The sequence below is a fragment of the Lissotriton vulgaris genome, chromosome 1_1 (genome assembly GCF_964263255.1).
Source record: "Lissotriton vulgaris chromosome 1_1, aLisVul1.2, whole genome shotgun sequence".
NCBI classification, from domain to species: domain Eukaryota; kingdom Metazoa; phylum Chordata; class Amphibia; order Caudata; family Salamandridae; genus Lissotriton; species Lissotriton vulgaris.
The window spans coordinates 2,067,532,750-2,067,558,903 of NC_141685.1; the positions used below are offsets into that span (position 1 = coordinate 2,067,532,750).

General features: G+C 46.0%; 1 protein-coding gene across 1 annotated transcript in view; it reads right to left on the minus strand.

Annotated features, from left to right (window-relative positions):
* The window catches only part of PIK3C2G (phosphatidylinositol-4-phosphate 3-kinase catalytic subunit type 2 gamma), a 1,914,223-nt gene that overhangs the window by 1,245,391 nt on the left and 642,678 nt on the right, over positions 1 to 26,154 (minus strand). The window contains exon 7 of the mRNA XM_086920790.1: positions 20,673 to 20,743. Coding sequence (XP_086776916.1) covers positions 20,673 to 20,743 — 71 coding nt within the window. The remainder of the gene's footprint in view (positions 1 to 20,672; positions 20,744 to 26,154) is intronic.

Below are 26,154 nucleotides of genomic sequence, written 5' to 3' on the forward strand. Positions count from 1 at the left end.
TCAAAATTACAAATTGATGCATCTAGGCAAATGTGTCATGCTGTTTTAAAACCGTGCCACATGAAACCGATGCAGCAGTGATGAAAAAGATGCACCATGTTGCAAGACAGGCCTCACTTGGGGTCATATGTATCAAGCTAATTAGAATGCTTTGGCAACATATTTCTGCTGATAAAAAATGCAAAACTTTTATTGCCTATGTTGATGGTATGGCTATGTTATTTACATTTCTTTGCTGTTTCAATTAATCTTTTTCTGTTATTTTTTCTTTTCTGTTTTCTATTTTTTCTCTCTGTTATTCCACATGTTTTAATCTTATTTTGAAGATTCACTCACATTCTCCAAGAAACTCTTCTTTGTTATTGTTCTACTCTCTTTTTTTTCTTTCACTTCCTTACCCATTTTGTTTTTCGCAATTATACCCTCTTCCATCTTTTCTTCGGTAAATAGATCTATTAAACAGTATCTCTGGTTTACTCCCTATAGCTGTCTTTCTTTTAACATTACTCTCTGTTTACTTCCCTCATACTAACTCTTCTTTTTTTTTTTTTTTTAAATTTTGGTTCGCTTCTAGTTCGCGAACCGGGCAGCGAACGGGAAAGCGAAGCAAAAGAAATAGAGCTTGCCAGAGTGCTAAACATTCTAGCAATTTTATTTGAAAGGGGAGGTAGTTCTGAAAAGAACTTTTTTTTTAATGTTTTTGTTGTTTTTTTTTTTTTTTTTCTAAACATTTTTTGTTTTTTTTTAACAGTTTTATGTTTTTTTTTTGTTTTTGATGGAGGGGAAACAACAAAAAACAGGCATTGAAAAGGGCTCAACAGGAGCAAAAAAAAAATTACTGTCTGGGTTGGTTAGGGCAATTGTGATTTTCATAAGCAATGTTCATTAACTTTATGCTCATGTTACCACATGATAGCAATGCACCGCAATACAAACAGGTTAGTTTCATGTGTTTAAAGTTCTTCTGAATGTTTGGTACGGTTTCCTGTGCCTCTCCTCCTGTCAAAGAGATATGCGAAGTTGACCTGGCCACAGGAGTTGTTGGTGGATTTTCCTGCAGGTCACGCGACTCTGCACGGCTGTAGTTTAGTGGATGCCACCTGGTCATATGGCGATGCATGGTATAGTTTCCCATGCTATACTTTTTTTCAGTGCCTCTTGATAACCTGTGTTTGCAAATGAGGCAGGTGGCATACTTTGCATTCACTTTCATCTCCCCTCGAGTGATTGAAAAAAACTGCCAGATGAAACTGGTTTTCCGACGGGAAACACGGGGCAACTCCTGTATGAACTGTGGTTCTTCTGTCTCCTCTTCCTCTAGTTCATCCTCTTCCTCCTCTGTGTTGGTGATGAACTGAGATGGTGGTCCTCTCTTCTCATGAGGAGGTGGAGGTGGTGGTGGGGGTGCACCAGCTGAAGCAAGTACAGAAGCCATTGCTCAACTATAGGAAAATGGTCTTTCTCTCACCAAGATGAAAGTCAGAGTGAGGAAAGAAGGAGGGGTTTTCATTTGGGAAAAGCAAAAGTTCTAAACCAATGAAAAGTGTTATTTTTAGGTCATATGACCTAGTCTTACATCATTTGGAAACCAAAAGTGAAATGAACCAATGAAAAGTTTTATAAACAAGTCACATGACTTGTTCCGCTCACGTTACGCGGTGCGCGCCGCGTCCCGGATCGCTTCCGGTTCGCTGTCCGGAGCACTTCCGGGAGCGCTAACGCGGCGCATCATAAGACGCATTACGCGACAAAGTGATACGTCGCGCTTCCGCGACGCGTCACAGTGCGCAAACGAAACGTTTACCGGTTCGCGGACTAGGTCGCGGCATCAAGATGAGCTAACGGAAAGCTTCCCGGTTCGCGAACTGGAAGCGAAGAAAAAAAATATTTGAAAAAAAATTATTAATAAACATCTAAAATATATTTTTGGATTTAAAGAAGAATACATTTTACAGCTACAGATGTTAGCTTTTAAAAAACCAATGAAATTCACTGAAAAAAACCATAGGTTATAGACCATATATAGTTAGGAATTAGCATTTACAAAACCTTGAAAATTCACTGAAAAAACCATAGGTTATAGACCATATATAGTTAGGAATAAGCATTTACAAAACCATATTTTACTCACACAAAACCATTGAAATTTCATATATAGTTAGTTGCACTAACTATATATCGCGCACCCGCAATCCACTGCTGATGATGTCACATATTACATCATTCATGACATGGTCAGTGACATCACTGATGACATCACTGATGACATCTCAAATGACATCACTGATGACAACATCCAGTGACTGTATGTTTCTGTAAAGTTAAAATATGTCTTACATATTGAAGAATGAGTGGATGTATAAGTGTCTGGATGAAGGATTTAGTAGGTGCATGACTGACTGTATGAGTGAGTGATTAGATGTGTCTCACTGAATGCATGGGTTAGTGACTAAACTGTCTTAATTTGTGCATCAGTATGTCTGTTGTTCTGTAAGCTGCTGCATGTGTTGATCAGTAGCTATATGAGTAACTATATGGGTTATTGATTGGTTGCCCAAGTATTTGTACCTGACCGGTTTCGGAGCCTCCTGCTCCTTACTCAAAGCTGCAGAGAAATCGGAATCCCACCAATGGCAGGGAATGAGTGTCCTCTGGGCACCCTGAAGAGTTGCCCATGGCTGAGCTCTCAATGTCCGGGTTCTTCTTCCGGTACACCGTTCTCATGTCTGTGTTACCGCCTCTATTGCAAAGGCCCAGAGAGAAGATGAAGGGACTGGCAGTGCACGCAGTGCTCAGAGACCAATCACTTTAATTTGAGATGGAGGAGCACAAATTAGCAGTTAAAGTGCAAATAGTAGCTGCCACATTGTGTCCTGTGCAAAGTTTAGTGTACGGTTCAGGTAAGGTATGTTACAGCTACACATCGCCCGCCATGAGGCTGGGGTTCCCTTAAGTGCAATGCAGTGGCAGGCGCCCCCACCCCAATATGTTTTGGGCAGCGCACAGTGTGGGAGATAGTTCTGCAGAGTAATGATGGCCTTCTGAATGTTTGCAATCAGGGTAGCAAACCTTCTCAAGAGATCCTGAGCCAAGCATGGGCGGGTGGTAGGGCAACGTGGCATAGCTTTTACATGCAACTGAGCTCCAATAGTCAAATAGTGTTTGCTAGAGTTCGAGCTGTAGTAACCACCCCTCACCCCCCCCAGTTGTTTCAGAGTGACCTCAAGGTGCGTTGTAACACGGCTCAGTGCAATCCTGGTAGGGGCGCTTTATCAGCAGGGTCAGTTGAACCCTTGCTAATTTACACCTCAGGTTCAAATACAGAAGGGGTTGTGGTTAAGCACTCTGGTGAGTATAGGGCCAATAGGGAAGTCCACTAGTAGGCCATGAAGAACCTAACTCCAGTCAGTAAAATCCATTATTGAGGGACACCAGCTGTCCTTAGTCTACCAGTTCCTAGAGGCCCTAAGGTGGGTGAGGCGGGGGGGGTGTCACCAAGTCTGGGGCCACAGTCCAGCATTAAGTAGCGTGAGGTAGCCTCATAGACTGGGAGCAAAGGAGGGATGAGGCAGCAGGGAGGCCTCCACATGTGGGTATACCAATGTCATTACATTTATCCTGATGTGGGCCAACTCAGAGACCTCCGGAGGAAGCCACCTGTGTAAGGCCCCCTAGAAGCACCGGGTGAGTCAGTAATTTAAGTTTGATCCTATATGGGGCCACTCTGGAGCATCCCGGGCTTGGCACACCTCTAATGGGACATCCCTGCTCACACAGACCTGGACAAGTGATAAAGGGAGACCTGGGCCCAGTCAATAGGCTCACAAACCTCTCCTGTTAGGGCACCTGGCCCCACCGGCCTGGTCTCTCAGCTCACTCAGTGCAGTCCCAACATTGCCGGGAAGGGGGGGGGGGGGTTGGCGCACCCTCCGCTGTTTGAGCGGTCATCCTTTCCAGGTTCAGCTCCCAAGCTCCCTCAATGCTGCTTCAAAGAAGGTCAGTCACACACCTCTCGTGCCACCTGATGCTGCGCTCCCAGCGAGCCACTTCTGCATCAAAGGTGGGACCCTAGAATCCTCCATATTCACCCCACAGGGGCCGCAGTCAGGGTTTGCTGTAGCTTAGAGCCCGTGCATGGCCTTATGAGTGAATGCCATGGGGGCTCGCTCCTCCGTCCTTGGTCACGACACTCGTCTTTTGTATGTCATGGTGTGGGCCCACTGTGCAGCCTGGGTAATGAGCCTCTGGGGTCGCAGATGGTGCTCCAATGTATACGCCTGGATCAGCATGTCGAATAGAGAGTGCAAGGGAGGCACATTTACACCATTAGGCCCCCAGGACCCTAATTAACTGGAGAATTACGCTGGATGCGGGTTACTTGGGTGGGAGCTCCAGTAGTATGTGTCTCACTCCATAGACACCAGGCCACGCTCCCCCAACAACAATAATCTTATATTCAATGGGTGGCCCGGCAGCTTCAAAAGTCCTGCAGAGTTAGCGGAGTGTTTCTGCGTTCCTGATCAGGCTATTTGAATAACTTGGGACAGTCATTGTGCTCAGCTTTTTGTGAACAGGCGAAATTAGATCCCTATCCACATTAGCTTTATGTAGAATGCTGTTATGTGTCAGACCCCAAAATCTATTTAGTAAATGGAAAGTATGCAGATTTCCTACCTTTGAGACATGTTAGGAGTTCAGTTTAACAACTTGGTTAGGCAAAGCGCATTAGCTGCGTTTGTGTGAATCATATCGAGCCCACACACTTTAAGTAAGAAAGTTTGTCAACATAGTTCATATCCTGCATCGAAAAGGCCATCATACGAATCCAGATTTCAATATAAACTACGACAGCTCTATGCAGGAAATCTTTAGCACAGTTTCCAACTTTTATTCTATGGGCTCAGGAGGTATATATTGCCCTCAGTTTAAATCGTTAGACATTTTCCAAGGCTGTACAGAATAACAAAGTACATCATGCAAGTATGCAGATAAACAGTTGCAGTGACAGCAAAGACATCCTAATAGGGAAATGTAATTGATGAGTTAACCTGTATGATGCCCAGACACTCCATGGTGCCAGAAAAAAGAAAGTAACAAAAGCAGCACATACGAAGTAAAGACCGAGATCAGGAAAGAAAAACTTGTAAACTGGGAATGGTCACAGGAAATGATAGATGTACTATTCCTTTTTGTGTTCGTACAAACTTCTAATTGAGATTACGGCAGCGACTATTTAAGCGGAGCAGTAATGTGGGGCCACTGCCTACTATCAATCTTTTTAAAAAAGTGAACTTTCTTTTTTAAAGTAGCCCATCTAGTTCATGGAAAAATGGATTGCATTACAAAAAATTGTTTAGTTTATTTAAAGGCGATCACAGACATTTCTGTCGGCTGATCCTACCAATTGCAGTAAGCAGCAATTTGCAACTTACTTCACTAATATTCATGAGGTAAGACAGATTACAAACAACTCAGATTCCTTATTTTACAAACCATCCTATCAGTACGTACAACAGCTCATAAAACTCAATAATGGTCGCAAAACTACTTGTCACAACATGCTATCAGTGTTTTGAGACCAGTATGTAGTACAACTGGTCCTTAGTATCTTTGTACAGGGAAAGCTGGGTGACGTTTTACAACTTTTCTGATGCTAAACTCACCACCACAGGCCCACACAAGGCTGTTTTACAGCTGCAGGATGTCCCACCGCCAAATGGCTGGAGAACCTGAACAAGGAAAACAGCTGCAGATCCACAGCAGGTACATAAAGGATGGGGTGAAGTTCAGGAGTTACAGTATCTTGCACGGCAAGGGATGGCTATGGAAACCTTTATGAGGAATGCAACACACGATGAGACCACGCAAGAGGTGGTGAGTGGCACAGGTACCAAAGGCTGCAGCTTTCTTGAAACTCTGGCCTGAAAGTGGTGGCTGGGCCTGGCCAACAGAAACCTATGCAGGAAGGGGTTGGTTTGCCAAGGTATGTGTTCTGATGGGGGACTGCAGTCAAACCCTTGCCTGTTAATTCTGCCACTATTTTTAGGTCGAGCCTGAGCCAGCAGGCAAGCGCTACTCTGCAAAAAGCTGTGGTAGTTCAGTGCGGAGAGAAGCTTTGCCCACTCCCCTGCGCCTTATTTCCATTGGCTTGTGTATTTGTCCTTTGTAAATGCTGTCTTCTGTTTCATTATGAGGCTTGTTAGTCCCTCCTTAGTACAGCCATGTCGTCATTTGTATCCTCCCATGGTTCCTGGTTCTTTACATGGTTGTTACATGGGGCGTGTACTATTTCCTTTATTAAGCAGCTGGAGTCGGAGCCTGTCGCAGACATGGACCAGGTAAGTGTAGAGGGGCACATGTAGCATCACAAAGCTTTTCAAACAACATGGGGGGATGTGGGGTCTAGAATCGCGGAACACAACATTTCTTAGTGCCTTCTACCACCCTCCCGTTGCCATGCCCTCTTCCCCCTCCACCCTCCCTCCCATTGTCTGTGCCTTCTTTTCCCCTCCCCCCCATCTCTCCTGTTGTCCGTACCTTCTCCTCTCCCTTCCCCAAAATCCCTGGTCGCCTGCCTGCCCTATTGTTGTGCATGCCTTCTGCCCGCCCCCGCCCTCCCTTCCTACAGATGTCCATGCCTTCTCCCCTACTCCTTCACATTGTCCGTGATGACAAGTTGCCAGGGTTGAATTGGGATTGAAAATCGACCCAGGCACGCAAAAAAAAATAAAAAAAAATCGACCCACATTGCATAATCACTCCTCAGTCAAATCACTGCTTTGGCGTAATCTTATAAAACAACTTTTGGAGGGGAGGGGGTAAAAAAATGCACACATTAGTTAACAATGGTGAAACAAGTGAGGCCACTTCTACTCAGGCCCCCTGCCCCCGCTCAGTATGTGCACACATTAATGGGCCGGCCAGCGCGACAAAGGGAGTGATACCTCTGCATGTTGCAAAACAGAGGTAATGAACGCCAATCTGCCCCTAGAAAGGCCACTCAGACACCCACTGGGCCGCTGGCAGGGGCGTAACACAGGCCCCCACAGCCCACGCAGTGCGGCAGGGCCCCTCCGCGACCACGCACTCAGCTGCTGCTTCTTTTGAATAAATTAAATGGTGCGCGGCGCGCACGTCTCTGCGTCTGCCCAGAGACTGCTAAACACTGTCATGCGCATCACGCTATTAAAAGAGCGCGTGAGGAGGTGAGATATCCTCGAGAGGACAGAGGGACTGTGCTGCCACCTGGTCGGCCATTATCTAAATATTGCAAGGCCCTGAGTGGCTACTTGGATGTACGCGGTCTCGTGCTCCTGGTGGATCACAACAACTCTTTTAAAGGTAATCCTCACCTGGGGCGCCAGGCTTCTATCGAATGCCTGTCACTGACTCAAGGCTCCCTTGCTGCCCTTGCGAGCTCCAAACCACTTTTCCCCGTTGATCCTGATGAATGTTACAGTGATAGTGCGCTTTTCGCAAAGAAAAAACACATGATGTGTGTGTGTGGGGGGGATTATTTTTGTCCCACAAACACATTATGCAATGTTTTTCGGTGTGTGTGAAATGTGTTCTCTAAAGCACAAACATGCGTCATCTATTTGACAAGAACACTAAATAGAATGGAATTAGCTCCTAAACCCATCCGTCTGTAAGTTATTGTAGCTGGTGCAAAGTGCACACACGAGGGAGCCACAGGCAACCTCTAACGTCATATATTATATCTTCTAGTTTACCATGTGTTGGGTGTCTGTTCATCACAAAATAAACGGTAGTAAATACTGCATTCTTTTATGAACCAAAGACAGCATTATAGCGCTACGTAGTTGCTCTCATGGCGCGTCTTGATTACTGCCTAGCCAAACACGTGTCCAACTGCGATTTCCCCAAATTGAAATTATGTTTGTGTCCAGATATGTATGTGACCGAGTAAGTTGAGCTGTGGAGCGCCATGTGTCTCACTCAGCTGCACTTCAGAGTTCATAATATTTTGTCGCATCCTCGTTTGAGGCCCCTTTCAACCAATGCCTCAGATGGAAATATAGAAGCATTTATTTAGCGCTTACTACCTCTGACGAGGTGCTGAAGTACTTGTACTGCTCACTATCAAGAGTACCCGTTTGCTCCTGAAAAGTGCCAGTAGTTTCCGTTAAATGTATTTTAGCAGTGCCTGAGAAGTGCAGGTTCTCTCCACTTTGAATTAAAGAGGTTCCCAACAGTATCTGCCTGTTTAAAGCACTGCTTCCAGCCGATTAAAGTGGCTCTTTACTTCTCCCAAAAGGAATGCAGGCGTTCCACAGGGTCTGCACTAACCCTACCCCATTAAAACAGACATTTGCTTCCTTTGGCTGGGGTAAAAAAGGCCTACTTTGTGGATGGAGAGTCTAAAAGTAGACAGATGGCATCTATCAGGCAGGTGATTCAGAAGGAAAGAGGCTCGGGTCTTTCACCCTCGGGTCCACGTGCGCTGCTGCTGGCTGGGTGCACCAGAACAAGCAGCCTCTGAATGAATCTAAAGGCTGTGATGTGGTTAGACTTGTTTCCAGAGGGAGTGGGACACATTAATCTTAATGTTTTTCAATTATGCACACCTGGAGAAGACTGAAGTGTTTTTATCAATAAATGCAAGAAGAATGAGGAGTTGTAACGTAGTAACTCTTTACCAAATGTTGTCACCCGGGGGTTTCGGTCAAGATCATGCCAGCGATTTCTATAGGCTTGGCTTTAAGGGGGCCATTGTCTTCTGAGGCCCGTCAAAGCAAAGCACCACCTGGCCCTCTTTTGATGGCCTTCCCAAAGAATGAAATGGTAAAGACCGCTGCACTCCTTTGTAACAATAGTATAAAGCAGTATAAGTCAGTTTTCAAATCTTATAGGTACTGCAGGTGTTCACCTCCTGGATCCCGAGGTGCTGGAAATAGTATAATGAAGAAAATCTTACAGCGTCCTTCGTTCATGGTTATCTACGTTCGGCGCTGGCACGCCCGTCTTTCATGTCTACTTCACCATATCCCTTTAACAATCACACGCGCATCCGTGGCGTCTTCCGGGTTCCTGTCATTCACGGAGCCTGGGCTTTCGCCTACACACGGTCTTCTACCGTGTGACCCCTTGCACACTTTTCAAACGTGGTAAGACTTTTTCTTTAAAGTTGTAGCGATGATTCTATCCTTCAGGCACTACGCTGGGATTTTCCGGTTTTCTCAATACTCGCGCGTTCTTTTTTCTCATTTATTTTATCACCGTTCTGATTCACACTGGATGTTTCCATGGCATTCTCGATCACTTTCATGATCCAAATTTTGGCACCCTCTAAGGCTAGTCCTTTTTTACCATATGTATACTTTGGTTGCTATTTTCACTCACTTTTCATGGCTTTTTTACCTATACATTTCACCCTACGTGCACATGGGTAAACTTTACGTCAATTTTTGTGGCACACCATGTGTAAGTCACTTTCGATATTATCATGTATTTCCGTGCTCCTCGCATATATTGTGATTACATAGAGTCCCATTTCCTTTTATTTCACAGACCCCCTGAGGGAGCGCACTGATGTGCGAAATGCATTGGGGATTCTAAATCACGTGGACCTGATACATGTTGTTTATACAATATTAACTTTGGAAATATATGTCGTGATTATCCAATCATATGAAGTCAATATGATGATCAACGAATAAACAGTTGAAAATATTGCAAACATCCTGGAGTAAAATCTACCTTTTATTTGGATTACATCTGTGCACTAACATTTGGCATTGTCCATGCCCAAGAGTACTACAGGTCATTCTTACACGCTGTAAGATTTTCTTCCCAAAGAATGAGGCATCATTTCACGTCTTTAAAGGTGAAAACACATTTCTGAAGTTGTGTTTAGCAAAACATCCTTTGTGTTGCAGCTTCTGCCTCCCAATCACGTTGTAGACAGATGCTGGCCTCTTAAAGGCACCACAGCAGAGCTCGGTTTCATAGTATGCAGTGCTGGGGCTTATGGCCGAGATACCCGCCACCCCCTCTCAACACAATCCCCAAGAATTGGGAAACCGGAAACAGTTCTTGAATTTTTGGAAGGCGGGAAGGGAGTAAACCCTTCCCGGCCGTATTTATTTAAAATATGAAACAAAATTAAAACATTAAAATAACAGTTTCATATTATGTACAATTTCATTTCCACATTACGATGTTTGGCTAACCTTAACAGATCTCTAATACAGAGGTTCTCCTAGCCGAACTAACATCCTACAAATCATTTGACTTGAAATTGTACATCCTAACGTTAAGGGCCAACGGCAAGGTCGTAACCGGTGTCAGATCCCTAACCCAGACATACCCCCCTCACTTGTGAGAGGAGCGACCGCACCGAGGCGTACCTCAAGTGCATCTACCAATTTCCCTTTGTACTTGACGGGGGCCCCAATAGACTCGACGCCATTTAACGGTCGTTCGAGGACTCGTGTGAGGTGTCTAAAAGGTAGCGTAAACCCCCTCCCGCAACCCACACAACTTACCCATCTGCCGTCGCAGATGTCCTGGCCCCGGGAAATTCTCCAGGAGGGGCCGTAGCCCCTCCTATCCAGGAAGGGGCCTTGACCACCTTTCCTTTCCTTCCGGCGGCCTCTCCTTAGACAGGACCGCCTCCCCGTTGAGGGGCCAATTGGCCACCTCCCCCACGCGCTCCCATCCGTAATGGGTGACGCCCCCTCATAGGGATCTTCCAATTACTGCTCACCGATCATGACCTTACCGCCCGACCAAAATAAATACGACAATTCTATCTAATTTACTAAACAATAAAACGAACATGACTTATTACAAGCATGAATACTGATCGACATTAGTGCAACATTACTTTATTTGCAAAACAAACTGAAAATAACCAATCTTTATTGCATATTCAAAATTTCACGACGATCCTTACAACCTGCAAGAAACAGAGTTACCAGATCAAATCTTTACTCAACACAACTAGCTGTCCTCAGGGGCTGGTGGGTGGGTCAAAATTGGCTCTTCGTTCCGTCTCGAGCTCACGTGCAGCGGGGAGGTGCAGCTTCAGAGCACAGGAACAAGAGGATGCTTTCTTGGCTTCTGCTCCTTTTATCCGTCTTCAGGGTGGGCGTAAACCCGCCCCCGCCTGCCTCCGAGGGCGTGGCCGGCCGCGTTGGTGTCTAGGCCAGCCCACTCTAGGGCGGGAAAAAGGCGCGCCCCGGCTACGCCGCTTCGGGCATACCAGCCGAGACACGCCTCCCGCCCAAGATGGCTTCCCGGGGGGATCGTGGTACTCCACCATACGTTCGGGGGGACCGAATGGTCGCCCCTTTCCATATGGCCGAGATACCCGCCACCCCCTCTCAACACAATCCCCAAGAATTGGGAAACCGGAAACAGTTCTTGAATTTTTGGAAGTCGGGAAGGGAGTAAACCCTTCCCGGCCGTATTTATTTAAAATATGAAACAAAATTAAAACATTAAAATAACAGTTTCATATTATGTACAATTTCATTTCCACATTACGATGTTTGGCTAACCTTAACAGATCTCTAATACAGAGGTTCTCCTAGCCGAACTAACATCCTACAAATCATTTGACTTGAAATTGTACATCCTAACGTTAAGGGCCAACGGCAAGGTCGTAACCGGTGTCAGATCCCTAACCCAGACATACCCCCCTCACTTGTGAGAGGAGCGACCGCACCGAGGCGTACCTCAAGTGCATCTACCAATTTCCCTTTGTACTTGACGGGGGCCCCAATAGACTCGACGCCATTTAACGGTCGTTCGAGGACTCGTGTGAGGTGTCTAAAAGGTAGCGTAAACCCCCTCCCGCACCCCACACAACTTACCCATCTGCCGTCGCAGATGTCCTGGCCCCGGGAAATTCTCCAGGAGGGGCCGTAGCCCCTCCTATCCAGGAAGGGGCCTTGACCACCTTTCCTTTCCTTCCGGCGGCCTCTCCTTAGACAGGACCGCCTCCCCGTTGAGGGGCCAATTGGCCACCTCCCCCACGCGCTCCCATCCGTAATGGGTGACGCCCCCTCATAGGGATCTTCCAATTACTGCTCACCGATCATGACCTTACCGCCACAGGCCGGATAGTTGACCGGCTATTCGGACCCCCCACAAAACACTCCTACCTAAAGGTCATGCTGCAAACCCTTCAACCAGGCTAAGAAATCTCCTATGAGTAACTCGTTCCCCACCCGGGACAAATGAACACCGTCCCCCAAATACATACTGTCCCCTTTAATACAACCATGCGAAACAGAATGCAGTGTACTTGAACGAAACAATCTACTCATTTTATTATTAATTTTCCTTACTGAATGATTCAGCGCAGAAACAGAAATAGCCCCCCGCCACACTTTCCGTGGGATCATATGGGACCATGCAATCGTGCACCCTGGAACTCTTCTTGCCAACCAACTTACCGTGGAAAGCATCGCCTGAAGAAGAAGTCGTCTACCAGTTGTCACCAAATCATTGCCCCCAAGATGTACTATGATTACAGACGGCGGTGACCTTGTCCGCCCTAACAAACCCTCGAAAAATGCTTGAAACTGGTCAATACAGAGACCGCCCTTTCCGTAGAAGGACATACTGTACCCGTATTCCCCAGCCACGTGAATCATGTCACCTGCTTTGAATACGTCCGCGGCACGCCTCACGTATGAGTGGCCCACGACCCACACCTCCTTTTTCACAGCCGGTAATGTCTGACCGCTGGCCCCCCGGTGTCGGGTCGACTGAACAGTCCGCCCCGCCTCGTAGGCTTGCGCAACTGAAAACCAAACAAAAACAAGAAGCGTGAGTACACGTTATAGCATCACAACATGTGCAACCGTACATACCTCTTATAACAATTCGAGGACCAACGCCCCACACGTTTTATTTGATCAACATTCAGACCCCTGGCTGTAGCTTCCGTAGCAGCCCCTATCCGAAAGGAATGGGTCCCAAAATCGCCAGGGTTCAAGCCCGCGGCAGAAATCGACATCGCAAGCACCCGCTGAAACTGAAACCTCGTCAGTGGGGTGGCGTCAGCGTGTCTTAACAATGTCCCCCCCCATGCTGCCACCCTCTGCGCTAAATATGCTTCTACGCACCCAACAGGGCACATGGCAGACCCGGGGATTCTCTGGATGATTACACAGTCCCCGATTGCATCCTGATCGGATTTGGACTTTACAAAAGAGACCGTCATTGTCTCCCCTCTGACCTGAATGTGTTCCCGGCACAGTCCCCCCATCGTAACCTGCTTGTTCTTTGCCACTAATTCGCTTACCTGCATAGCCCCATGGAATGCTAATGCAAATGCGACTCGGAACAACACTGCTTCGTACTGGGATGAACATGTTACCGGTAGCACGGAAAATAACAGGGCCAACCTATCCAAACCTATCGGGTGCCTATCGTCTACTTTGCGACCCTCAAGGCGTTGCCACCCACGTAGCGCTTTCTGCACAACGAAAGACGCTGTCGGGTCCTGGATCCCATGAGCCCTTGCCATGAAGGAAATGGCGGCCTGATGCCTCTGGGCCGTAGCCACTGACTTGCCTGCGTGACGTAAAGAGAGCAGGAATCTTACTACAGACTCTTCCAGACCCCAAAGCCCCCTCCCGGCAGTACCCAAAAAGGCCCAATAGGAACGGAACGCCCCTTCATATGCCTTCCTCGTCCTGGGTGCTAAACTCTCTCCCACGAGGTCTTGTAGTTCGGGGCACCGAGAGACCAGAGAGCTTCGGGAAAGGGTGCCGCCACCGGGTCCGCTGTGGGCAGAAAACCCCAGAAGGCCTGCATACGGAAACGAGAGAGCGCATCAGCCGCTTGGTTCATCACCCCCGGCACGTGCCGCGCCCTAAACAGTACATTTAGTTGCATGCACAATAACACAATTTCCTTGAGTAGTCTCAGAATCAATTTGCAACGTGCTGCCTGACTATTGATACATTCAACCACGGTCATGTTATCAGACCAGAAAACCACAGAGTGACCCCTAAACCCTTCTGGCCATGTTTTCAAGGCCACCAGAATAGGGAACAGTTCGAGAAAAGCAATGTTACTCGTCAACCCGCACTCGTGCCACCATGACGGCCATTTTTGCGCCGACCATTGTGTACCCAATATGGCGCCAAAACCCACACTCCCCGCCGAGTCTGTCCATAGTCCCAACTCCTCGGAAGACACTGCTGGTTTATTCCAGACAATTCGACCATTGAAATCCGCCAGGAATGCAATCCAAATGCGCATGTCCTGACGAACCTCTGCCGAGAGTCTTGTACGATGATGTCCTTCCTTCAAGCCGACCATGGACTGTGCAATCGAGCGGGAAAAGGGGCGCGCCATCGGCATTACTCTTAGGGCAAAATTCAACTGACCCACCACCTGTTGTAATTGATGCAAGTTCACTTTCGTTGAACGAATACATGTCTCAAGGGATAACCTGAATTTTAACACCTTTTCTTTAGGTAAACGAAAACAACCTTCCACTGAGTCGAGCTCGATCCCCAGAAACTCGATCAAGGTCGAGGGACCGACAGTCTTACCTGGCGCTAATGGCACACCAAATTGATTCATTAGGACACAAAATTCATGTAAGGCCTGTCCACACTCAGAATCCCCGGCTGCCCCCAGAAACAGAAAGTCATCGAGATAGTGCATAACATGCTGAAAACCTGTCTTCCTCGTGAATACCCACTGCAGAAAACAACTGAATTTCTCGAAATAGGCACATGAAATCGAGCATCCCATTGGCATACATTTATCCATGTAATAGCGACCCTGAAACTGGAAACCCAGGAGACGCTGATCGTCTGGGTGTACCGGGAGCAACCGGAACGCTGACTCGATGTCCGATTTGGCCATCAGCGTCCCGGGCCCCAGGCGATTCAACATGGCGACGGCCTCATCGAAAGATGCGTACCGCACCGAACATACTTCCGGATCTATCGCATCATTTACGGAAAGACCATGTGGGGCTGACAAATTGTGTATCAGCCGAAACTCCCCCGGGTCCTTCTTGGGAACCACCCCTAGAGGAGAACACACAAAATTAGCAACTGGCGGAAAATCGAATGGACCGGCGACACGACCTCGAGTCACCTCTTTCCTAATCTTTACCTGAACCACCGCCGTGTGCTGTAAGACCGACATTTGATTCTTACAGTCCGGTACCCCCTGAAAATCCCCCACTGGGATGCGGAAACCATATGAAAACCCGTTCCGCAACACCCCAGCGGAAGCATAATCTGGGTATTCGCTGAGCCAAGGAATCATTGCCATGGTATCAATCGGGGTCGGTAAAGGCGCCCCTCGGACTATATTAGACCTGTTTGGCGCCTCCCTTACCACCGTTATCACCCATTTTGGCTCTGCACATGGACTCAGGATGGGATGGCTGCCCGCATCCCCCACACTCATGTCTGAATTTGCATGACCCCTGGGGCCTGGTACATTTGCCTCTGTTAAAATTCCAACATATCCCCCTTTTTCCTGTGTTGCCACTCGGCTTCGTGTGGGACTCGTTACCTGAACTTGTCCGAAAGGGCGTCCCAGAGTTTTGGCGGGAGGATTCCCCCCCGTTACTCCCTACTAATGGCACCTTCAACATCCCCGTACTCTCCATTTTTTGCCAAGACACAGAGTCGTAACAGTCCCAGGACAACAACGGGTTATGTTCCTTAGCTTTTCTAAACAGATTATCATAGCAGAACCACTGATTGCCCCCATATGCCACAGAATACTCCATAATACGTGACTGATAGATGGGTAACTCGGTCAACAACTCAGGTCTGCGTTCCCCCATGATGGAAGTAAAAATTCCCCACGCTCTGCCCCAAGTACCGATGGTCTCATCAACCTTAAAGGCGGCCATTTTAGCGCGCCAAACACTCGGATGCATGAGCTCCTTTTGACTCTTTACATGCTCGATCTCGTAATGGTCGGTAAGCAATGAAAACATGTTTACATATTTGTCCGCCCAAATCAACTCCTTGACTTCTAGTGGGACCTGCTGGGCAATCTTCTCCTTTCGAGAAGGTGCGGAGTCCCCCCCTGCAATCGGCAATGGCCGCTTACCTGAAGTAGACCCCACGCTTGTCGCTGAACTTGCGGCTGCTGTACTTCCAACCGCTGGGACCTGCGGGAGAACAGGAGATGGAGCTTTCGCAGCCTCCCTCGATTCCCGCAGTTGTCTCATCACTGCCCGGGCGTCGTCAGCCGTGGCGCCCTCGCTATCGTTCCCCAACCACGCTGCCAATTGCGCCGCCAACTCGGGGGGCATATCCTCCCTGTTCGCAGGGGTGACCACTACAGGGATTGGGTTCCCCTCCTTTGGCGCCGGGGTTGGCTCCTCTCGTGGCGCTTCGGGAACCGGGGTCTCCCCCCCAAGTGCTCCCCTTCTAGGCCTCTTGCTCTTTCCACCGGGAATTGTTCTCGGTAAAGGCCGTTTCGGTCCTCCCTCCCCGTCCTTGGCCTCAACCTTTCTCTTCAGATCGGCTATCTCCTTCATGAGCATACGGAGCATCTCATCGGTACCGACCCGCTTTCCGACCTTCTTGGGCATTTTTAGACGGGATATCTGTAAGACAAAAAGAGGGATTACAACGTTCAAAATTGGCTCTTCGTTCCGTCTCGAGCTCACGTGCAGCGGGGAGGTGCAGCTTCAGAGCACAGGAACAAGAGGATGCTTTCTTGGCTTCTGCTCCTTTTATCCGTCTTCAGGGTGGGCGTAAACCCGCCCCCGCCTGCCTCCGAGGGCGTGGCCGGCCGCGTTGGTGTCTAGGCCAGCCCACTCTGGGGCGGGAAAAAGGCGCGCCCCGGCTACGCCGCTTCGGGCATACCAGCCGAGACACGCCTCCCGCCCAAGATGGCTTCCCGGGGGGATCGTGGTACTCCACCATACGTTTGGGGGGACCGAATGGTCGCCCCTTTCCATTCTTCGTTCAGACTCCTGCTAGGCCCATAACAAAGGTCCAAACTGAGGGGTTATCAGGCCTCCTTTTGTTAGAGTCACCTGGCTGGCAGCAGTCAGGAGCCTCACACATAGAGGCAAATTCAGCAGAGGGGAAACAAAGGCTCACACCTTTTAGCACTTCACACATACTTAAAAGAGGCAGCTTTTCACTTTGTTCAGGCTCTGTTCAGGAGATATGCATGTACTGTAAGAATATCAGATGTGTTGGTCTTTCCCAGTATTTACATAAAATAAATAGCATTTATATAGCGCTTACTACCCATGAGGAAGCCTTGTAATAATTTAAATATCACAATTTGTTCTTGTAAAGTACTATGGGTAGAATAAGTTGACACTGACAAATGGCAACACTGTTTTATGTGTAACTTATAAAAGTGAAAATCTTCTGCCTAAATCAGGAGGGATTCTCTGTATGCTAGAAATGTGCTTTAATGTACTCATGATAGACATGTTCAACACATATGTGAGGACTTAAGATCTGATGTCACTTCTTATGATGCCACTTCCTGTGCTGGCACACGCCGTTATGTCACACACCGTGATGTCATGTCCCTTGATGTCACACACCATGATGTCACTTGCATATTGATTAACTAGGTTAGGCCCCCCCACTTCTTTTTTTAGGACTTGCGCCCTGGTTTTAAATAAAAAAGTATGTATTCATTTGTAATGTGACTTTTCTGTCTTTGTTCCCTTTAATTATCAGTCATGGATCATTCAGGCATCCCTAAAACACAATTAAAAGTGCTTTTTATTTATATTTGCTGTTAGAAGTATGCACAGATAAGTCACTCTGGGACATCAAAATAATGACAGGATCAACACATTATTTATTTCCTACACCCTCGATCCCAATTAATGTCATAACAGCAATAGTTTAACTTGTATCTGAAACCCTACGCCGCTGTCAATAACATGCCGAGTCACTTCAAGTTTCTGGGAATTCACCCTGCATTCAGATAACTTACTCCTCATTCTTGCCCTTCACTTTTACGCTCACCCTGCACTCACAGCGGTCACAATGCACTCACACTGATCACCATGCACTCATACCATTCACTCACTCACTCTGCACTCACAGTGATCACTCTGCACTCACAATGCACTTGCACTGTTCACCCTGTACCTCACCCTGCAGTCACACAAGCACACCACTCACCCTTCACTCACCTGTCCCCCTCACTGCTCAAACTGCAATCTCACTCAAACGACCCCATCACTAACCATACATTAATTCGTCCCACTCTACTCTTACATCCGCACCCAAATTCATATGGTCACCTCACTCCCCCTGTAGTCACGCCTCTTACCCTACTCTCACACTGTTGCATCGCTCACTGTGCACTCACATGGGCACTTCTGCCACCCACAAAGCGTAGTGTTAATATGCCTGCTACAAAGAACGTGTATCATGCAGATCACTGAAGTGAGTGTGAGTAGTGCTATAAAAAATGTAAGTGTTTGTCAGAAAGGAGCTATAGTGATATGAAGTGGATTGTCGGTGGTAGTGAGGGAATTCATGGAGAAGGAAGAAATGGGGAGGGGGCACCAACAAAGACTTGCAACGTGTGCAAGCAGTGCTGGGGTTTGCCCTGGGTGGGAGTGGTAGCCACACCCCCCCCCCGGAAGTTCGGGTCTAGTTGTGCCTCTGGTTTCAATACCCCAGCCAACTCAGGACTTTAGTTCTTACTTCCGTGATTTGTTATCTGAGGCTTAGGTCGGTGATGACCACTGGGGAAGCAAGGGGCAAAACCAATCCGTGAATAGGCACAGGTGTGCCACCCCCAGTGCCATACCCATTTGATCTCCATAGTATCTTCTCTTCTTAATAAATATTTATAATCAAACTAAGAGTGAAATGGACTAATTGAGCGGTGAATGAACAAAAGTAAAACAACCATCTTTTTGACACAAATATATCTGGATAACTATATTATGTCACAATAAGGATTCACCCTTGTTTATCAAACATTTGTCTGAAAGGAAAGCACACAGGCTCACATATATAACCCCAGGTGTTATTTATGGTGTTGCTTGCACTTGTCTGTAATATGTGTGCCTTAAATCTTGTATTTAGCATTGTTTATACTACAGAAGTTATAAATTCAAACAGACAAACATCTGCATCACTGTTCTGACACATCCAAACTGTTTTCCTCCTCAGCCTCGTTTGCCTGCCTGTTTTGTCCTGCTTACTGATAAATGATGTTAGAAATTGAAATTGCTTCCTCAGTTCACGTTATTATCATGCACAGACTTAGACAGTCACAAGGGTGTGGCATTTTGATAATTCTGTAGTCTATTTCTCTTGGAATTCGCAGGATACTAAGTTATATCTTGTGTAATTCTCATGTATATTGTCAGTCGAGTCTATGGAATTGCAGGTTTGGGTTTGTCTTTCAAAGTTTCAAGTTATTGTCCATCAATGTCCATTCTAATTCTGCTCCTTCATAGTTGTTCTTTGATCTTCAGCCAGAGTCAGTTCCTGAGACAATAGGATCGCTCCTTGGCATTGTTCTGATCGCTGCCGTTCCTGAGACAATAGGACCACTCCTTGGCATTGTTCTGATTACTGCCTCAGTTAAATTATCTGCTCTTGACAGTATTGCTACTAAAAGCGTTGCATATATGCTAAGAAGGTTTCCCACTTTCTCATTAGAACTTCGAGTCAAGACAATATAGAAGCATTTAATTAAAAGTTGGAGGTTTCAAATCAAAATATACCAGATTTTTTTCAGGGTGGGGGCGGGGGGAGTGGTAGGTGGTGGGCCGGGCCGCCTGGGGGGGGCCCTCCATGTGCTTTGCAGGGGGGCCCCCACAAGTTTTGTTACGCCACTGGCCGCTGGCTGTGTTCGAACAACAGAGACAGCGCCCAAATGGTCCCCCAGACTGCTAAAAAAAGCATCCCACAGCAGAACTCCCACGTTACCAATCCGACGCTGCAAGTTGCCAGCCATTTGCAATGCAATAGGAGGCGTATTGCATTGCAAATGCTTGTTTTTTTGGTAATACTCATGAGCATTATACTGTTAAAGTTTAGACTGTTAAGAAAGAGGTGGAGGTACAGCTAAACATCCAGTTTCACGGAGGATAATGTAAGCTAAGCGCAGTTTTCAAAAGGTGACCTTGGAAAACTCTAAGGCAGATTGTCGCTTCATTACACATGTGTTTCTGTTTTTTGGTTTTCACAACCATGTCCTTTAATGAAGGATAGATGGAGAGTGTTAATGTTGAAGGTAAACAATAAGCAAATCAAAAAACAGTTTATGATCCGTTAAGGGCATGTTAAGGAAGCAATAAGTAAAACGAGTGGAATGAGGAGTTTATTTACTGCTTCTTACCTGTGAACTGTGACTAGTAGCCCTATCTGCTAATAATTTATGGTTACGCTTCACTGCACTTTATGATGGATTGCCTGTATTTTATGCCTTTCCTCTCATGAATATTTATTTTATTGACATGCTCATCTAATTTAGTTTACAGTATGTGGTAAATAACCATTACACTGACATTTTTACTGTTTTCCAAATCTTACTTCATGCAAAACATGTTTTCTGGTGGGGGCAGGAGTATGAAAAAAAGCTATGCACTCGGTGAAAAAGTAAATGAGGAATATTTCATTGCTTGTCAATAAAATTCAGAAATAAGAATAGCAAACATGAATATTTATCATTGATGTTAGAATGAAATATTAATTTCCTACCTCGATACTCTGAGAATGTAAGGGCAGTCCATTCGTTCATTCAAGTTAAATTGATTCTTATCATCTTCATGCTGTAGGCAGTGGAACAAAACAAAAGACAGATGCAGATATTAAAAAACAGTCCACGGGAAATAGAAATGATCGAATGCACTCTGATACTTCAATGATGAAAATGTCTGTGGCCTTTGAAGATAGTCTACAAAGGACTAACAAAACACTCTGTTTCGCTTCAAAGTCAACTATGCTCTTTCTCTTTATAAAGCAGTTACTTGGGTTTTGGTTGGTGGTTTAAGTTCGGCTGGGCTTTTTATGAAGTTTCATTGCACCAGAGCCATGCTAGTAACTGTGAACCCAAATCTCAAAGTGCTGAGTCGGGGCTTTGGCAAGTAAAATATAACTTGTCAGGGATACAAAAGCAGTACCCGGTCCCAGGTGTCCACACACAGACTTTACGGAACGCACTAGGCCATAGGTCAGTCACTGGGTAACCAAACATGTTTTTTTGCTAGTACTCCAAAATAAATGCTGTATATTAATGGAACTCCTGTCCGCGGATGAAATTTTATGGTACAAGTGATGCACGCAGGTCAGAAGGAGAGGAGTCTGCAGTCCCTCTTGCCAACTCAAATCTTGGGGAAACAGACTAGGGGTTCAAATGTGAATAACTCTGGACCGTTTGATGGATTGCAATGAGGTCAAAAGTTCAGGACTCAGGGAGACCTCTTCCAGGCATGTCCAAAACTTCCTAGGCCAGAGGTTGCAGCTGAGATGTTCTTCAAGGCTTCTGGTGGCAACTGGGACTTGCATACATGCCTAATATACACACCTACATGCACACTGTACTGTAGGGCAGGAGTTAAGGAAAACAAGATGGCGGACTGTTAAATGAGCAAAGACTTGAACATCCTCACTTAAACGCCATCCACCATCTTAAGTTACTACACTACCATTTTTTTTAACTTTCAGTATTGAGATTTTGTTATAATTACATCTATTGTCACACTTCATTTATCATCACTTATCAGTTTCTTTCCCCTTCTCCAGTTTGGGAGTCCATCAGACTAATGTCCATACGGTCTATGAGGGACCAGTCCCCACTTTAGTCATTGCTATTGCCCTCTTTACCAGCAGTGCCCCCTGTTTGGACTCTCTGGCCAACAGATCCATCTCCTCCCAGTGGTCACCACTTAGCAACCTAGAAATCCACCACTGTTGCTGCAGTGCTGAATATCATTCAAAATCCCATGCACCAAGTCCACGTCCAGTTATGTGTAGTTTAAGTTCATATAGGAAAAATCAGTTTTTCTACCCATCCCATATAAGCTTTTAAGCAGTAGATAAAGGAAAAATACTCTAAGTTATTATCATTTTCTTTTTTCCTTGATGCGGCAGCTTGGTGGGCTGGCGGGGCTGATCTGCTGACAGAGCAGGGGAGGAGTATTTTGCACTCCCTACCTGTACATGAATGTGTGACCAGCTGTCTTTGAATGTTCTCAACCCAGGCCGCATTACGCCTGGGTGGAGAACATGCCCAGGCCCTCAGTCTCTGTCTGAGCGCTGATCCACGACACTCAGACCTATCACAACCCTGCATTGCAGCGTGTTGATTGACTCAGGAGAGCCTGGGTGCTTCCTATGTCCTCTGGTCCTGTTCCAGGAGAGACGCCGGTGGAGAGGGCAGAGGGACGGTGCAAGGAGGTATGTTTTTGTTCCTCCCTCCCATCCCAGATCTGCACCAGCCACCCTCTGCCAACAGCCTATTACATTCAAAGTGTGAACATTAATGTTAGACAAGACAAAAAAGGAAAGAAAGTCATTAGATGATCAAGAACAATGGGAAAGAAGAGCTTTCCAAGACATCACAAACTAATTATGTTGCCACTTTGAATGTGACATTGGGGGAATTTAGCTTGCTAGAAAGGAAGCCAGCTAAATTTTTCAAATCTTTCAAACGTACAGCAGAGAAAACAAATGCCTTTATTGAATGTATTGAAAATGCATCACAATGAAGAGCAGAATTAATATAAGGAAACGAACAGCAGACCAAACGTCAAAGATGTAATTAATAGATACATTTTGTGTCAAGTCGAAACATCATGGATGGATTTAGCGAAAAATAAACAATTGTTAGGAACACAACTGGACAGAGGTATGAATTTTTAACTGTGTTGTTCTCCTGAAACTTGAGCACTTTGACCTAATCAAAAATCTAGTTCTGAGGAGGGGCGTGGTTTGAGCGCCGCACAAGGTGGCGGCTTGACGTCGGAGCTCCGCTGACCGAGCACCGGCGCCGGCAGTTTTCTCCGCTTTCACCGGACTTTTACAGACAATAGACCCTGAATCTGGTGTCGGAACATGAGGTGAGCAGGAGGCTCTGTACCTTGTTTCTCAACTCCAGCGACATGCGCTCCTTTTCGCAGTGACGCGGTCCGCTCTTCCAGCGGCCGCCATTTTCTTTTTGCCGCGTTACTTCCACGAGCGGTAATTCCCTCATGTATGCCTCATTCTCCTTTCTACAAGACGTTTATTGTCTGCTCCCTCCCTCAACAGCCTAAACACTTTGCAGAATGCCTCTCCAGCTGCAGTTTTCCTCTTTTCATATTTTGACGTGCAAGCGCCGTCTTCAATAATTCTGCCTCATCACTTCACGCTTCAACTTCCTGTTTGGCGCCTTTTTCGACCGCATTTTAATATGCGCTACGCTTGTTGGTCTACCACAGTGTTTCTCTTTGCGCAGTGAGGCTACAGCAGTCTTCTTCACGAACATTGGTTCCATCATAATAGTAACATACTGGATGTACTGCGTGTCCTCGCCGTTGCTGTCCTTGCGCTTGTATACACTGCTTATTGTTTTACTGCAGTGTTCTATTTGCGCACAACATCTATGGAAGTTCTCCTGAGGAGGAACAGTATGTTACACAGCTACCATCTTGAATAATCCGACATATCCTCAGTATTGTTGGGCGCATTTCCTGTACGCATTAAATAGTGCTGTGCCACAGTTTTTATTCCTTGCATACTATTTATACAAACTTTCTCCTGTGGTCTGTGGTGGCACTAATATTTTCCCTCCTATTTTTTTTTTTCTTCATAGGGAAACTGCGTACCCTCAAGCTTATTGCTTTACGCCCAAACCACGTCATTCCTCAGATTCTGACACCACGACTCCGAACATGGATGATCCTGTTTCTCATAAGCCGGACTTACCTCCTGGGGCAATTCCAAAAGCTATTTCCTCAAGTAAACTTTTACAACCTGCTTCAACAAAGCGACTAAAAAAGGATCCTCCCTCCCCAGGCTCTTCGTTACATTCGGCATCTATGGATCTTATTCTTGAGGAAATTCGTGCGCTCAAACCCTTCATGGCTGAGACTACTAAGACTTTGAAGTTTCTCCACGACAAATGGTCCACTCTTGAATCGCGGGTTCTTCTGGTAGAACAAACCACGGAGTCCCTTCAGGCCTCATGTTCTAGGATTTCGCTTCTTCAGAAAGATGTCTCTCTCCCAAGGAGGCAGACAGAGGAGTTGGAAAATCGTAATCTTAGAAATAACCTACGCCTTTATGGACTTCCTGAACTTACAGAGGGATCCAATCCGACTGCTTTTTTCCAAACCTTTCTACCGAAAATTTTGGACCTTCCTCCTTCCTCTTCACTTAACATTCAACGTGCACATCGACTTGGTCCTAAAGTTTCCACCAAACCCCGCGGAGTCATCATGCTGTTCTTACAATATACTGACCTCCTGCAGGTTCTTTCAGCAGCAAAAGCTAGAAAACAAGTTATATGGGAAGGTCATCGATTATATCTATCTCAGGATGTGGCTAAAGTGACAGCTGATCGTCGGAAACAATTCCTTGATTTGAGACCACAACTACGAGCTCTTAATGCCAGGTTTGGACAGCTTCACCCTTGTCTCTTTAAGGTGACCTATAAGGACAAGACAACAACTTTCGATGATCCACAAGTCCTTCAAGAGTTTCTTCGTCAACAAGAGGCCGACGTCATGGACACTGCAAGAGCTGTTTAACCACGCATGTTTAATCACGCATGACTAAACTGTTTGCCTTTCTGTTACCCTATCGTATCTTATTTTTGTTCCTTTTTCCCTGCTTATTTATATCATATCCTAATATTTTGCATTTTGTATTTTGTATTTCGTATGATTCTCTAACATCCCTCCTAATTTTTGTCTTCTTACAGATCCTCTTCCCTTTTCTTCACCCCGGTGTATTCATGCATCCCTTCAATTCAGTCCTCTGCTGGTTTCTCAGGTGTTCGGTGGCGTGTGTTCCGTTGTCGGTGTCGTCATCTTCTGGCGTCGTCACCCCTCATTCTCCGTTATGTATCTGTTGGTATGTTTCTATGTTCTTCTTACATTGTTCTGTCTTTTCTACTGTTCTCTTTTACTATCTCCTTTCTTTGCTCTTTTCTCTCCCTTTTTCTCACTGTATTCTCACTATTCTCTCTTGATTTATTTCTCTCACATACTCTATTTCTACATTCCTGCTACTATTCTCTTATCTTCTCGACTCACTTTTCTATTCTATCTTCTTTTCCATATCATTCTATTTTTGATTTCTATTCCGAGTAGTTACTTGGAACGTTAAGGGGTTAAATAACCCCATTAAACGTCAACGAGTTCTAACACATTTGACTAGGCTTAAAGCTGATGTAGCCCTCCTCCAAGAATCCCACCTTTCGGAAAAGGAGGCTGTAAAACTCAAACGTTGCTGGGTGGGACATGTTTTTCACTCTCCTGCCTTGGGTAAGAAAAATGGTTCTGTTATATTGTGTCATAAAAAGTTAACAGTTTCTGTTATATCTCAAGAATGTGATGTTAATGGTCGTTGGGTTCTTGTAAATCTTCTCATAGACAAAATACCAATAGTTATTTTCAATGTTTATGCTCCTACAGGGGTTGATAAATTGTTTTGGCCTGCTATTTCTGACAAACTTGTTACGCTTGATGAACAATATGTTATTTTCGGTGGTAATTGCAATCAAGTCCTAGACCCCATTTTAGACAGGAATTCTAGAGTTAAGTTTGTTTCCTCCAAAATGCACTCCCAATTTACTGCATCTATTCAAAATAACGCTTTAGTTGACATTTGGAGACTATGTAACCCTGACCTTAGAGAGTACACTTTTTATTCCCCCACCCACCATTCCCAATCTCGTATTGATTACCTCTTTCTTAGCAAACCCCTAGCCCAACTTGCCCTTCACTCAGACATTGGTTCAATCTTAATTTCAGACCACGCTCCCGTTTTTGTTGATATTGACCTTATTCCCTTCTCTCCTCACTCAGGACGTTGGAGATTTAATAACTCTTTACTCCTTGACTCTGATTTCTGCCCTCAATTTACGGCTTTTGCCACTGAGTTTTTTACACTTAATCATCTCCCTGAATCTTCCTTTGTCATGGTGTGGGATTCATTTAAAGCAGCTGTTAGGGGATTTGTCATTAATTATGTTTCT